The sequence below is a fragment of the Neomonachus schauinslandi genome, chromosome 4 (assembly GCF_002201575.2).
Source record: "Neomonachus schauinslandi chromosome 4, ASM220157v2, whole genome shotgun sequence".
In the NCBI taxonomy this organism is placed as follows: Eukaryota; Metazoa; Chordata; class Mammalia; order Carnivora; family Phocidae; genus Neomonachus; species Neomonachus schauinslandi.
Genome location: NC_058406.1, coordinates 49,357,052 through 49,371,301, shown reverse-complemented (window position 1 = coordinate 49,371,301; position 14,250 = coordinate 49,357,052). Strand labels below are relative to the sequence as shown.

At 37.2% G+C, this 14,250-nt stretch overlaps 1 protein-coding gene across 1 annotated transcript in view; it reads right to left on the bottom strand.

Moving 5' to 3' along the window:
- PATJ (PATJ crumbs cell polarity complex component) overlaps positions 1 to 14,250 on the bottom strand; it is a 350,706-nt gene that overhangs the window by 199,883 nt on the left and 136,573 nt on the right. The window contains exons 23-26 of the mRNA XM_044914529.1: positions 13,703 to 13,774; positions 12,300 to 12,477; positions 6,627 to 6,737; positions 2,141 to 2,218 (exon numbers count right to left, since the gene is read on the bottom strand). Of these exons, the coding sequence (XP_044770464.1) occupies positions 2,141 to 2,218; positions 6,627 to 6,737; positions 12,300 to 12,477; positions 13,703 to 13,774 (439 nt within the window). The remainder of the gene's footprint in view (positions 1 to 2,140; positions 2,219 to 6,626; positions 6,738 to 12,299; positions 12,478 to 13,702; positions 13,775 to 14,250) is intronic.

The following is a 14,250-nucleotide window of genomic DNA, read 5'->3' as shown; positions in this document are numbered from 1 at the left end:
AGCGTCTGCCTTCGGCTCAGGTCATGATCCCAGGTTCCTGGGATCGAGCCCCGTGTCGGGCTCCCTCCTCGGCGGGAAGCCTGCTTCTCCCTCTCCCACTCCCCCTGCTTGTGTTCCCTCTCTTGCTGTGTCTCTCTCTGTCAAATAAATAAATAAAATCTTTAAAAAAAAAAAAAAAAGCAATTTCTTAAATATCAGGAGGAAAAACAACAAAAATGTTAGCTATTATTACTTCTTTATTAAAGAGTGGTTTTAGTAAATATAAAAAGATTGGAAAAAAGGGGAGAAGAAAAATGCCTTTATCCAGAGTGATTATTATTACATGGACAGAAAATCCAGAAATAAAATTCTACATAGTATTAGAATTTGAGATCCATATTCTTATTAAAATTATATATATTTATAGAGGACATAATGACCCTAGAAGGCTCTACATATAGTATTTAAAATATTTAGTAAGTTTATCTTTAGGTGGTGGGTTTATGAGTGATTTTATTTGTTTCAGTCTTTCAGTGTTTCCAGTGTTCTGCATTGGACTATTTTATTTTATAAAAGAATAATGGGGGGGCACCTGGGTGGCTCAGATGGTTAAACATCTACCTTTGGCTCAGGTCATGATCCCAGGGTCCTGGGATCCAGCCCTACATCGGGCTTCCTGCTCTGTGGGAAGTCTCCTTCCCCCTCCTTCCTGCTCATGCTCTAATTTCTGTCTCTCTCAAATATATAATTTTTAAAAAGATTAAAAAAAAAGAATAATGGAATAATGTTACAAGATGTCAAATAAATACATAAAAAAATCAATTTTATGTCTACATACTAGCAACAAACAGAAAATGCAATTTAAAATTCTTAAAAGCAATACAAAATGTAAGAGTATCTAGGAATAAACCAAAGATTTACAATACCTTTCTCAAGAAAATCATAAAATTGAAAAAAAAAAAAAGAATTTAATATATAGAGATATACCATGTAAATGATTAAAAAGGTTGGATATCATAAAGATATAATTTCTTTACAAATTAATCTACAGATATGATACAATTCCCATCAAAATCATCAAAGAGATTTTTTGTGCAATTTGACAAGCTAGTCTTAAAATTCATAGGGAAAAGAAAAAGGATACAGATAGGTAAGACACCTCTAAAGAAGAAGAAATATGTAAAGGAAATTGCTCTACTAGAAAACAACATTTATTATCATTAGGCTTTAAGAACTGAGCTAGTATAGCATTTGTGCTGGGATAGACATGGGGAACAAAGAGAACGTTCCGAAGCGGACCCCTCCTGATAGCCTGAGCAGTACAAGTTGCACTACAAGTCAGGAGGTAAAGGCGGACCTATTTTAAACAGTAGGATAGTTCTCTTTTTTCTTTTTTTTAAGATTTTTTTATTTATTCATTTGAGACACAGAGATACAGAGAGAGAGAGAGAGAGAGGGAGAGAGCATGAGCAGGGAGAGAGGCAGAGGGAGAGGGAGAAGCAGGCTCCCCACGGAGCAGGAAGCCCGATGCGGGACTCGATCCCAGGACGCTGGGATCGTGACCTGAGCCGAAGGCAGACGCTTAACCATCTGAGCCACCCAGGCGCCCCTAGGATAGTTCTCTTTATGACGAAAAAATAAAAAATTCATCCCTACCTAATAGCATATCCTAAAATAAATTTTAGATCGACTTAACTGCTAGAATAGAGGTAGGAGAACAGGAATGGATGACTAATTTTGATTGATGGTAAGGAATGTTTTCTCAGTAGAGATAACTTTGAGCTCCTCCTTGGAGGATAAAAGGAGGAGCAATGTGGGAAATGGATTTCCAGGCTGAGAGAACAGCAAGATCAATGTCCCATAAGTTCCCAAGAGTAAGAGGCATTTTCTGGGAATGGACAGACAACTAGCCCAACTGAACAGGAAAGACAGACAACGATGACGAGGGATGACTGGTGCTTTATCACATTTTTGCACCTATGTTTCACTATGTTTCTGGCCTTCATCCTGGCCAGAACCAGTTATATTCATAGGAAGGAAACATTATAACACAGTCCTTCTAGCCTGATTACTAGTCAAAACACCATTCTCATTAACTGCAGCTCACATCGGCAAAAAGACACCAAAAACATTTTTTAAAGGCTTGAGAGATTCAAGTTACCTTTTCTTTTTTTTCTTCAGTGTTTTGGTCCTGGTTATTAGTGATTTTGTTAGCCTTGTTAGGCACACTAGGAATGACCTATGACCACAAAAAAAAAGGGGGGGGGGAGAAGGAATAAAACATTTAAATGTCACAATCATTACATTTCTTAATTTTTAAAGTTAAAATCTTACTTAAGTCTCTGACTTCATCTAAAAAGTAAAGACATGAGAAGTATAATTCAAAGCAAACAATACAGTCTGAAAAATATTACAAGCTAGATGACTCAAAATATTGTGTGTGTGTGTAACATCAAAGAACAATAAACTCACAATATGTGTAGATCCAGAAAGTGAAAATGACAACAACAACAAAAAAATCACAATACTGATTATCATCCCAACATCTCATTTTGCAAAACAGTTTTAGGGGTGACCTACATAAACCTCTCCCTAGAACACAGGATGCATCATTTGATAGTTTTACCTTATTCATCATTGTACCCCAATTCAAGTATGTTATCTAGTACACCGTGCACACTCAATAAATACTTCACTATTATTGTTAGCATGAAGATAAATTACAAATCTATTTACATCCCTGGATAAAAGCTCAATGAGAGCTGGAATTTAGTGATTTATCACTATACATAGTGCTCAGAAAGAACCTATTACATAGCTGCACTCAATAAATGTTTATACATGAACAAAATAGTTCCATTTCATAGAAATACTTTTAATTCTCAATGGTGCCAACAGCATAGTTTACTTTTTGACTCATTTCTTTTTACAAAACAATCTATGAAACATCTTGGGAAAATATAAAATTTTTAGTGATCTTTTTTGTTTTAAGCCTCCTCAAATAGCTAACACAAATAATCTTGGCATAGAATCTGATGACAGACATGAAAGTTAAGAAAAAAATCTCCTTTCCCAGAAATGTAAAGAAACTGCCTGCCTAGGGGTAATTTAAAAAACAAAACAAAACAGGGATGCCTGGGTGGCTCAGTCAGTTAAGCGTCTGCTTTCGGCTCAGGTCATGATCCCAGGATCCTGGGATCGAGTCCCGCATCGGGCTCCTTGCTCAGCGAGGAGTCTGCTTCTCCCTCTGCCTGCCACTCCTGCTGCTTGTGCTTTCTCTCTCTCTAATAAATAAATAAAATCTTTAAAACAAAACAGCAAAAAACACCTCTCTCTAAATGCAATTTAAGATTAAATTTTCTTCACCTTTAATATAGAGTCTAAAGAAATAAACTGATTTTGGAATAAGTGAGAAAGTCTCAGGAATGTTTCATTTCAATAAAAATAAAAAACAACAAAGGCACCTGGCTGGCTCAGTTGGTAGAGCACATGACTCTTCATCTCAGGGTCATGAGTTCAAGCCCCACATTGGGCATGGAGGCTCCTTATAGATAGATAGATAGATAGAAAGAAAATAGTAATGACACTGATCAACATATATTTAATGTTTTGTATGTGAATAGACACTGTTAGTGCTTAGTATTTATTCCTCTACTTAATACAAACAACAATCCAAGTCCATGTCTGAGTTCATTAAACTTTGAGACTTTCTGCAAAACCCCAAAAGAAGTCATTTTATAACATTGGGACCATCAAAGGCCCAAGTTCAAAACCTGGTGGTATTTCTTATCCTGATGAATCTTAAAACAAAATACTTTGCCTTCCTGACAAGTCAGAATACCTGTCCACACTGGACCTACTTTCTCAAACCATGGAAAAAACCAGCTGAAGCTGAACAGCAGAAGCTCTGGGATGGGAAACAATGTCAGTTGCCACCCACAAGGTTTACACTGTTTTTTTGAATAGCACAGAAAGAAATCTCTGTAAATGTATCATTAGCCAAATTTGGAAGACAAAAGGCTCACCAAGAAGACCGCATGTTTAATAAAAGTAGAAGACAACATGTTTCTTGTGAAAGTAAAAACTATTTTTATATGTTTAATATGCAAATGTACACATAAAGTTTAAAAAGGTGCCATTATGAAACCATGATATTAGAGAAGAACAAATGGAATACAGGGGAACAGAAAGCAGCATAGGATAATAAATCTAATGAAATTTAATGATGATCCCAATTTCAAACAGGTTTGTTTTGAAATGTGGAAAAATAATATGTGAAATGTAGTTATGTTATTAAGTGGGGGAAAAAATACGCTGGCATAAAAACTTTCTATAGCAGAGTGCAGTATAAATCATCAGTTCTGCTCTCCAGTAAGCATTTGCCAAATAAATCTAAGTGGATACACACATTTCTTTCCAGCGGAATTCAGGAGAAAAAGCTTAAAAAGGTAATATATTGGTGATACTCCGAAAACATCTTTTAAAAGCGCAAATATAAAAAAGTAAAATATAACTCAAAGAATAAAAAAAAAAGTACAAATATAAACACCACTGCTCAATTCATGATGTTGATGACAATCTCCATGTGACCAGGGCACTTTAGACATAGGGGCTTTGATGATCCCAATGTCAGAAAATGACTTCTTTGGGGTTTTGCAGGAAGTCTCAAAGTTTAAAGTGGTCAAAAATGATTAAGCATTTGGCTGTATTTTCTATTCCTGTGATGACCAATACTACTTGCAACAATAAATAAGCCAAAGAGAGGGCCATTCTGCAAAGATAGGAAACTTGATTCCTTTCAACATTTCATTCAACAGGAATCACTTTGTGTGGGGCACCTGGGTGGCTCAATCATTAAGCATCTGCCTTCAGCTCAGGTCATGATCCCAGGGTCCTAGGATCGAGCCCTGCATCGGGCTCCCTGCTCTGTGGGAAGCCCGCTTCTCCCTCTCCCATTCCCCCTGCTGTGTTCCCTCTCTCGCTGTGTCTCTCTGTCAAATAAATAAATAAAATTTACCAAAAAAAAAAAAAAAAAAAAAAGGAATCACTTTCTGTTAAAAAATGGAACAAGTCATGGACACAGAAATTTACTCCATCACCTGAATGTGCTCCCTCGACTAGAACCAAAGATAGTTCAGTGCTTGATGAACTAAATGCACAATGTGGCAGTCTCTTGTGCTGCACGGGGAATAAGTGACTTGAGCATGACATGATGCTAAAAAGATTAATTCTTTTTTTGAGCAGTGACAGAAATTGCACTGTTTGTGTCATCTAAGCGATAATTTCCACCTTAGCTCACCAGCAAAGGATGGATTAAATGCATGCTTGGACTTTTTGGTTGACTTTATAACCTCCTTTTTTTTGCTTTGAATATTTTTTGGCAGGGTAGTCAGAAGTGGCCACCTAAAGGTATCAAGTAATTGGCTCATTCTCGCTCAAAACTGTTTCTTTGGAAGTACCATTTGGCAAGGAATAATTTGGCCAATTTTCCTATGGAACTCAGTTTCCAGAAATAAAAGTGATAGCCTCAATGACCTTCTCAATATTGTAAGAGCTAAAAGGTGGATTCCAAAAACCTGGATTCCAAAAAAAAGAATTAAAAAGTGTATTCCCCCAAATTTCAAATTGTATGAAAATGAGAAGACGTTATTCAGTTCACCATTCTCGGTGAGTCTTGTCGGTGTAAACACAGCACTGAGACTGGGAGGGGTCATACTGCAACAGAGCGCACTCCAGCAGAGCTGCCCCAGTGGGGTGAGCTTGTAGTCCCCTGTGTGCAGGCAGGGTACAAGTATGTCAAAATGTATTGATGCCTCGCCCCCACCCTCAGGGCCGCCAAACATCTGTTCGCCCAGGTTGCCATGCATATATTATTTTCTGTATGCCTTGACATACAAAAGGTCGAAAAGCACTGCCTCACTTATTGAAAAGCATTTTTAAAAAATGCAGTTTTTCTACTGTTCAGAAGTGCCTATGTTTTGAACAGCTGTCTTCCACTATAAAAAGGAAAAATAAACATTTCTTCCAGTCACAGGGCTTAGGGGTGATATTTCTGCTGCATATTGCAAAATAAAATACATATCCTGCCACTGACATCTATGTATCGAAGTTCTAATTCCATACCGAAAGGGTAATTTATTACAGATAAAAGTGTTATGATTAAATACTGCTAGTTTTGAATTCAGGATGTCCAACAGAACATACAACAATGCACCATGTCTGCATTTTTACACTCTTTAATAACTACACAGAGCATGGAGGTACCTCTAGAACGTTTTCATATCTGACCCCCTTTATGTTCCAAGTATTTTATAAACAAAGTAACTGACTCAGAAAAGTTAAGTAACTTGTCTCTAAGTCAGCAAAGCTGGTCAACAGGGAATTAAGGAATGGAAAACAGGTCTGACTCCACAGCCTGTGACTTAGACCAAGGCAGACTGGAATGACTCAAAGTTAACCAAAAGACCAAAATCAAAGAAAAAAAAGGGAAAGAGAAGTTAATAACTAAATTTTTATGAAGTAATGCTTTTTCTAGGCAATAGTAGGATCAAAATGAAAATAAGTGGAAAAATACATGGAGGCAAAAGCTTGGTCCATAGATATATAGAGTATTTTTAAATTTTTTGAGAATATCAACTAAAGCTTACTCTTGGAGTGGATGACAAGCTCTGAACAACGAACACCACAGGATTTCCCGCATTCTTAATGGCCTCCACTGCTTCTCTGTGTGAGGCATTCTGCAAATCTACTCCAGACACCTAAAACAGAGAAGTAATTTCATTTCAATTAGAAAGGCTATAGAGTTCACATGTGTTATATAGTGATGAGAAGAGCCAGTCTAATGAATTAGACCAAAGCCAAAAAAAGCAAAAAAAAAAAAAAAAAAAAAAAAAGATTTGCCCACAAAAAGCTTGTTTAAGAACATGTTTAAGGAAAATAACATTCCACCTTCCAGAAAAGTAAGACAAGTATCTTAATAATAACAGCCCTGGTTAAATATAATTATCCAAAATAGGTAGTTCGGTCAGTGACAGAACCTTAAGAAGTTTCTGAGCTATGATGTCACCTCTACCACTAAACACAGCACAGAATTCTGAGTGGGGACAGGGGAAGGCGGTCTGGACTCTTCTGTCAAATTGAGAAGTACAATATTTTAAGCAAATTGTCCATTATTTTAATTGAGTAGTTGAACATTTCTCAAATTATGTTTAAAAAAGAACTATGAAAATATCCATAGGTTTTTACTAAAAGTGTTCTCTGTTCAGTAAATTGGGATAAGTATACACAGCTCCTTATCATACAAATTTCAGACAACCTAACTTGCAAACATGTCCAAAATCTCCAACAGCATTCTGTATCTACCATATTTAACAGAACCAATTTCTCAAACCGATAATGTAACAAAGCCTTAATAAATGTTGGGGTGGCTTATGGTCAGTGGATAGTGACAATTTGTGAATACCTCTTTGCCATAGGAGACCAAAGAAACAGGAATGTAGGTGGATAAGGCTGTGGGATCAAGGTTGGCTTTTGTGTTTAAGATGGGAGGTGTTACAGTAATCATGGTGTGGCAGAGAGGGAAAATGCATGCGAGAGAGAGAAGTGACACCTGAGGAAGTGAGTCCTCGGACACCGAAGAGGGAATGACTTCCGTGGCACAAGTTACAGAGACTGGCTTTAGTTAGAAGCACAAATAGTTCATATGTTGTTACAGATACAGTTAGGAAAAAAGATTTGGCACGCAGTGAGAGCAAGGGGAAGTTCCTTTTTGTACTGCTTCTATTTTCTCCATGAAATAAGAAATAAGTACCATAAACTGAGATTAAAATGGAGGAAGGCAGTTTAGGAGGTGTGAAGGAGTTACCTCTGGAAGCAGGAGAGTGAAACAACTAGGGAAATATTACAGGATTGCAAGGCAGAACTAAAGACTCACTTGAGAAGGAGCTCATGAATTTAAAATGAGACCAGACAGCCTAGCTGGTTATTTTCTCCAGCCACGCTAGGAACCTGAAATAAGCCAAGAGTTGCATTTAACTAGGATGTGGTTTCCCCAGACAAGTTCAGTAAAAGCAAAGGGGATCCAAGGAGCTGGAAGTGATGAGGATGATCAATCACTGAGTCAGAGCACAGTGAGGAGAAAAGCCAGCCCACCTGAAGCTGAGGGACACAGAGGTAAGGGCCCGAAGGTAGGAGACAGGAGCCCAGTGTGGGAGAGGGGTTTAAAAGCAGGTGAGTGTAGCGCCCAATGCAAGGGAGAGTGCAGAGACATGAGTCAGGGAGGCAGCTGAAGCCACACGACCAGACAGAGGCTGTGGCAAGAACTTTGGCCTTTTATTCTGACAGATATCCCCTGGAAGGTTTTAATGAAACCTTCTCTTCTGTGAAAACCTCTTTTCTGTGAAAACATCTTTTCCCATATGAACTCAGGAAGGATATGAATAATAGTAAACCAATATAGAAAAAAATTTAACTGAAGCTTAAAAGCTATCACAACAGTTTGGTGAAGCTTCTTATGAATAACCTAATCCCCAAAACATTCAACAGTAAGAGAAGTAGAAGCTATAGAACCATTTCATCTTCGAGTAATAATCAGCTTTTGTTCCCCAACACACATTTCCACAGGGTTAAGTGGGAATCACTGAAGTTAGGAAGTTAGGGAAAAAATGGAATTCTGTTATATTACAGCAGAAATATAATCTTAAGCTTTTCTCAGCTTTAAGTGTATAACCCAGAAGTATGTCCATTCACACAGGTAAGACCCATTTCCCAAAATTAAATTAATTGCTAACTTCCCAGGTCAACAAATCCTTCTTTATACAGATCTAGCTCCTTTATGCAACTGTTTCAAGGCAGAGAGAAATGATTATTAAGCTTTCCTTAAAAACAAAACAAATGAGTAATGCTTTTCACAGGAAAAAAGAAGTAAACAAATGACTCCATATGCTTGACAAAATAAATATTAAAGTGTTAACATTTCAAATCTGCTGTGGGTTTAAAGAAATTATTAAATCTGGGATAAAACAGTGGGTTCTTATTAGTATATAAAAGTGACGGATAAGTAAGAGAATACTTTGTATTCAACTCAAAACAGGAAAGATGAAGGGGAAAACACCTAATTTAAAAAGATAAAACAATGAGCAATACAATTAGAAAACAGGCAAAAGACATGCACAAACATTTCACTACAGAGGACATGTACAGGGGCGCCTGGGTGGCTCAGATGGTTAAGCGTCTGCCTTCGGCTCAGGTCATGGTCCCAGGGTCCTGGGATCGAGTCCCGCATCGGGCTCCCTGCTCAGCGGGAAGCCTGCTTCTCCCTCTGCCTCTGCCTCTCTCTCTCTCTGACTCTCATGAATAAATAAAAAAAAAAAATTAAAAAAAAAAAAGGAGCACATGTACAGATGGCATGAAGAGTTCTTTATCATTAGCCATTAGGGAAACTCAGAACAATGAGATATCACTATCTACCTATGAGACTGTCCAAAATGAAAAATAGTGACAACACCAAATGTTGGTGAAAATGTGGAGAAACTGGATCACTCACATACTGCTGGTGGAAATGTAGAATAGTACAGCTACTCTGGAAAACAGTTCCTTTCAAAACTAAAAATGGACTTACCATACAACCACCAACTGCATTCTTGGGCATTTACTGCAGACAAATGGAGACTTATTTTCACTTAGGAGCTTATATACAAATGTGTATAGACGTTTTATTCATAATAACCAAGAACTGGAAACCATGCGCCTTTCTTTTATATATATACACACACACACACACACACATATATATTAAAGATTTATTTACTTATTTGAGAAAGAAAGAGGGAGAACACAAGCGCACAGGGCAGGGTGGGCGGGGGGGGGGGGGGGACAGGGAAAGAGAGAGTCCCAAGCAGACTGCCAACAAAGGGCGTGGAAGCCAACAAAGGGCGACTGCACTACCCTGAGATCATGACCTGAGCCGAAACCAAGAGTCGCCACCCAGGCACCCCAACCCAGGTGTCTTCCAATGAGTGAACGGTTAAACTGTGGTACCTCCACACCATAGCAGTATTCAGTCACAATAACAGGGAATGAACTATTGATGGACACAACAAATTAAATGAACTTCAGTGAAATTATGCTGAATGAGAAAAGCCAATCTCAAAAAGATGCAGAATACGTAATTCCATTTATGTGACAACTGTGAAATAACATAATTATAGACATGGAGAAACAGATTAGTGGTTGCCAGAGGTTGGGTATGGGGGGATATGGCAGGGGAGATGAACGGCTGTAGAGGGCAACACAGGGGAGTCTTACAGTGATACACTGAGTTTCTTTGATTGTGGGGGTGGTTAGGCAAGGCTACACATGTGATAAAACTGCGTAGAGCTATAAAAATACACCAAGTTATATATCAGTGCCTATGTAACTGGTGTTGTGCCCTTATCAGTGTTTTGGTTCTGCTCGTGTACTACAGTTGTGTCACACAGTAACCCTGGGGGGGAGGCTGAGGGAGGAGCACCTGGGACTTCCTTGTACATTTCTTTACAATTTCCTTTGACTGTTTCAAATTAGAAAGTTAAGGGGAAGAAAAAGGACCACACAAAACACAGAATACATATTTAAAAACTAAGTTCAAATATATCAGTAATCAAAGTAAAAAATGAATCCGTGTCAGTTATTTACTAGATGAAGATTATCAAGGTAGATTTAAAAAAGCAAAATCCAGTTATATATGTTGCTTACAAAACATACAACTAAAACAAAATCACAAGGGTAAAAATGAAGGAATGAAAAAAACAATGTGCTATGTATGCAAATACTAAATAAAGGAAACCCCACCTGCCCCTGAAGTCAGAGTAATCCTTTTAAAATATGTACACATTCACAATTCCAGAATGGACAACTTTCCAAGCTCTCTGTGATGTGGCTTCACATTACCTCTCAGACTTTTCTCTTCACACTCTCTTGCTCACTCTACCTACATTAGTGGTGCTGGACTTCTTTCTGTTCCTTCAACATAGTCAGGCAAACTCCTACCTCAGAGCTTAAGCATTTTAGTTCTTTCTGCCTAGAGACTTCTTCCCCTATACATCCACCTGGCTCACTCTCTCACTTCCTGTATTTGTCCCAACATCATCTTCCATAACCTATCTATCAGTTGCAATCAGCACCTCCACTGCCCTTCGTTCCTCCTTATCTTTCTGCTATTTACTACAATTTAACACTCTACATATTACGTACGTTATCTATCTTCCCCACTACCATGTAAATAACCTAAGAGTAGGAATTTTGCTCATTTTCTTCACTGCCATAACCCCAGTGTGTTTGAAATCTTCTTTTAATTTCAAAAACACAAATATAACCTAATATTTGTATATTCAGAGCAATTTTACACAGTTCTTGGCTTTAATCCTCACAATGATGCTATGGGTTTTAGATTCTCATTTCCATTTTATTTCGAAATTGAGAATAAGGTGGGTTTAATAATATGTCCAAGAACAGATACAAAATAAACAGCACAATCAAGACTTCAACCCGTGACCTCCAGGGCTCTTTTCATTCTATCAGAACTAAAGCACCACAGCTGAAGTTTAGCATCATAAAGCATGTATCAAGAACACGATTCTGGGATTGAAGCTATTTAATATGATGTCCATCCAATAAACCCAGTGCAAAGAAATGTATGAGATTCAGACCTCAGGACATTCTCAGCGCCTTGATGTGCCCTAAACTCTGCTGCTCTGTAAAGCCTACCGCATGTGAACAATGGAGTCACCCCTTCCTCCAATGGAGGCTGGATGAGCATGGCTATCCCACTGACACATATTTATACAATGTAGAGCTTGTTATAGAGAATATAGTCAATAATATTGTAATAATGTTGTATGGCAACAGATGCTAACCACACTCGTGGCTAGCATTGCATAATGTACAGAATTGTCTATACCTAGTACATCTGCAAGTTAATGTCACATTGTATGACAACTATACTTCAATTTAAAAGCAGAACATTAGAAATTTTTTAAATGATGAAAAAAATTAGTTTGTTGAAGACTATGGGAGAAACACAATGCTAACGAGCTGACTCATTCTGTTAAATTGTAAAATTGTTTTTTTAGTCAGCTGATCCTTTGTCTATGCTATATGATAACCACCCCAACTTTAAAATCTCATAAAATTATGCAAACAACATATAAACTAGGGCATTGAAAGAAAATACACCAATTGTATCCACATATACCCCCAACAACTGAAGGAAGGACTTCCAGTTAAATGATTACTGTCTTAAAGTAGGTTTCAAACAAAAACGGAATTTTAACATCACTTACCTCAAGTATTTTATCTCCTGTTTTAAGAGCATTTGTTTTTCCTGCTGGACTGTCTTCTAAAACTTGTTTGATAAATATACCTTTAAGTTCCTCTCCATTCTTCAGGCGTTTTATAACAGTTTGTCCACCAACAATACTAATACCAAGAGACACATTGGGTTCCCTAAATATCTCAACACTGTAAAAAGAAAATGAATTCACTTATGAGCAAGTTAATATAATTTGTTGGACGGTCACTATAAGTGTTCGATTTGGACCATATCCTTGTGACTCATATTTTATATGAATATATTTTTACAATTTTTGAAACTGTACCTAGTTCCAAAATTATAGGACATTATCAATCATTCATGGCGCACGTGGAAGCTTGAGTTTGGAAAAAGATTTCTAAAACAATAAATACACCCTCTTAATATTCAGAGATTTTGGTTGGCCTTAATGTTCCCATCTTCTACCACAATATATTTTCTATAATTAGTTCTTTAATTCTACATCCCTAACATCAGCAAGGAATGGATGAAGGAAGTAGCAAATGGGTGGGTGGGTGGGGGAATCAAGAAAGTCGCATATTATCATTTTGGCAAAAAGCACAGACTTTCACAATAAAATAAATTTGCCACTAAAAGGCTTCTTGCCCTAGCTGCCTTTTCCAGTCAGCAGGTTTAACCTGTGCTTCTTTAAGTAGGGGACAGATTTTGCTCTTAAAGCTGGCAGGCTCTCTTTTCTTCCTACCTCCACATCACTTTTTAAAATAAAGTATGGAATAAAACTTGCCCTTCAAATGGTTATGAATTTTACTCAGACTGCAGATGTGGCCAATGATGAACTGAAATTAAAAAGTAGTTCAGAAAACAGCGCCCAAGAGTCTTTAAGACAAAACACAGAAGTGCAAGAAGAAAACACCATGTGGGTGGGTACTGTGGGATTAATAATGCATGCAGAATAGAGCAGCTAAAGGAAGACTTTTATATTCTGTTAGCTCAAACAAGGCACAAACTTGGACGAACACAAGAGGAGGAGGATAGAGATAAATGAATACATGCTAGAAGCCTCAACTACCGTTGCTGTTATTTAAAAAAAAAAAAAAAAAAAGGAAGAAATTTTACTGCATTCAAGGCAGTGGTGCAATAATAAAGTATACTTAGTCCATTGGTTACTATCATACATGGACATTTGTAAATTGCTTTTTCTGAAAAACTATGATAAAACTTTCCATTTAATGTTGATTATAGTCATTTTGCCTGGCTAAAAATCCCTAGATAAGACAAAACTAAAATTTAGGCCAGCCTACATGTGGATGATGGCAATTTCTCAATCAGTACATGGCCACATGACACTATGAAATTTAAGAGCAACTAACTGATTGTGTTCTCCTGAGAAAGCCAATAATGTCATCAACATACATTCTTGGTGGACCCCAGTGGCTGAAGTTTGGAGTTTCTTCTCCTTCACCTTCTTCTCTTTCAGGTAACTCACTGAGGGGAGAGAAAGGAAAAAACATGGTGATTAACATAATAAAAAGAAAAGAAAAGAAAAGAAAAAACACACAATTTATAAAACAGTGTTGTATTAAAGGCTCCTAGAAACTTTCAAAATTAAACAATCTATATGTAAATAGTTCTTAATTTTTAAGCTTTTAAAATATTTACATCAATAAAATACATACATCAACCAGAACATTAATGTTCAACTCAATAAATATCCACCTGTCACCAAAAAGTCATAGAACTATTATAAACACTTTTATTGGTGACACTCTAGATGCAATTTTCTAAAAATCTGTGCTTGATTTGTACAATATCACATTTGTTTTTCTATCAACATATAAAATATTAGGAAATATATTCCTTCAAACTTGGTACTGATGAACCAGCAAAGAGAACACTCCAGCATAAATCAACATCAATAGCTGAAATGGCTAAACAGTTGGTAAGCACAATCCCTCTTTCTA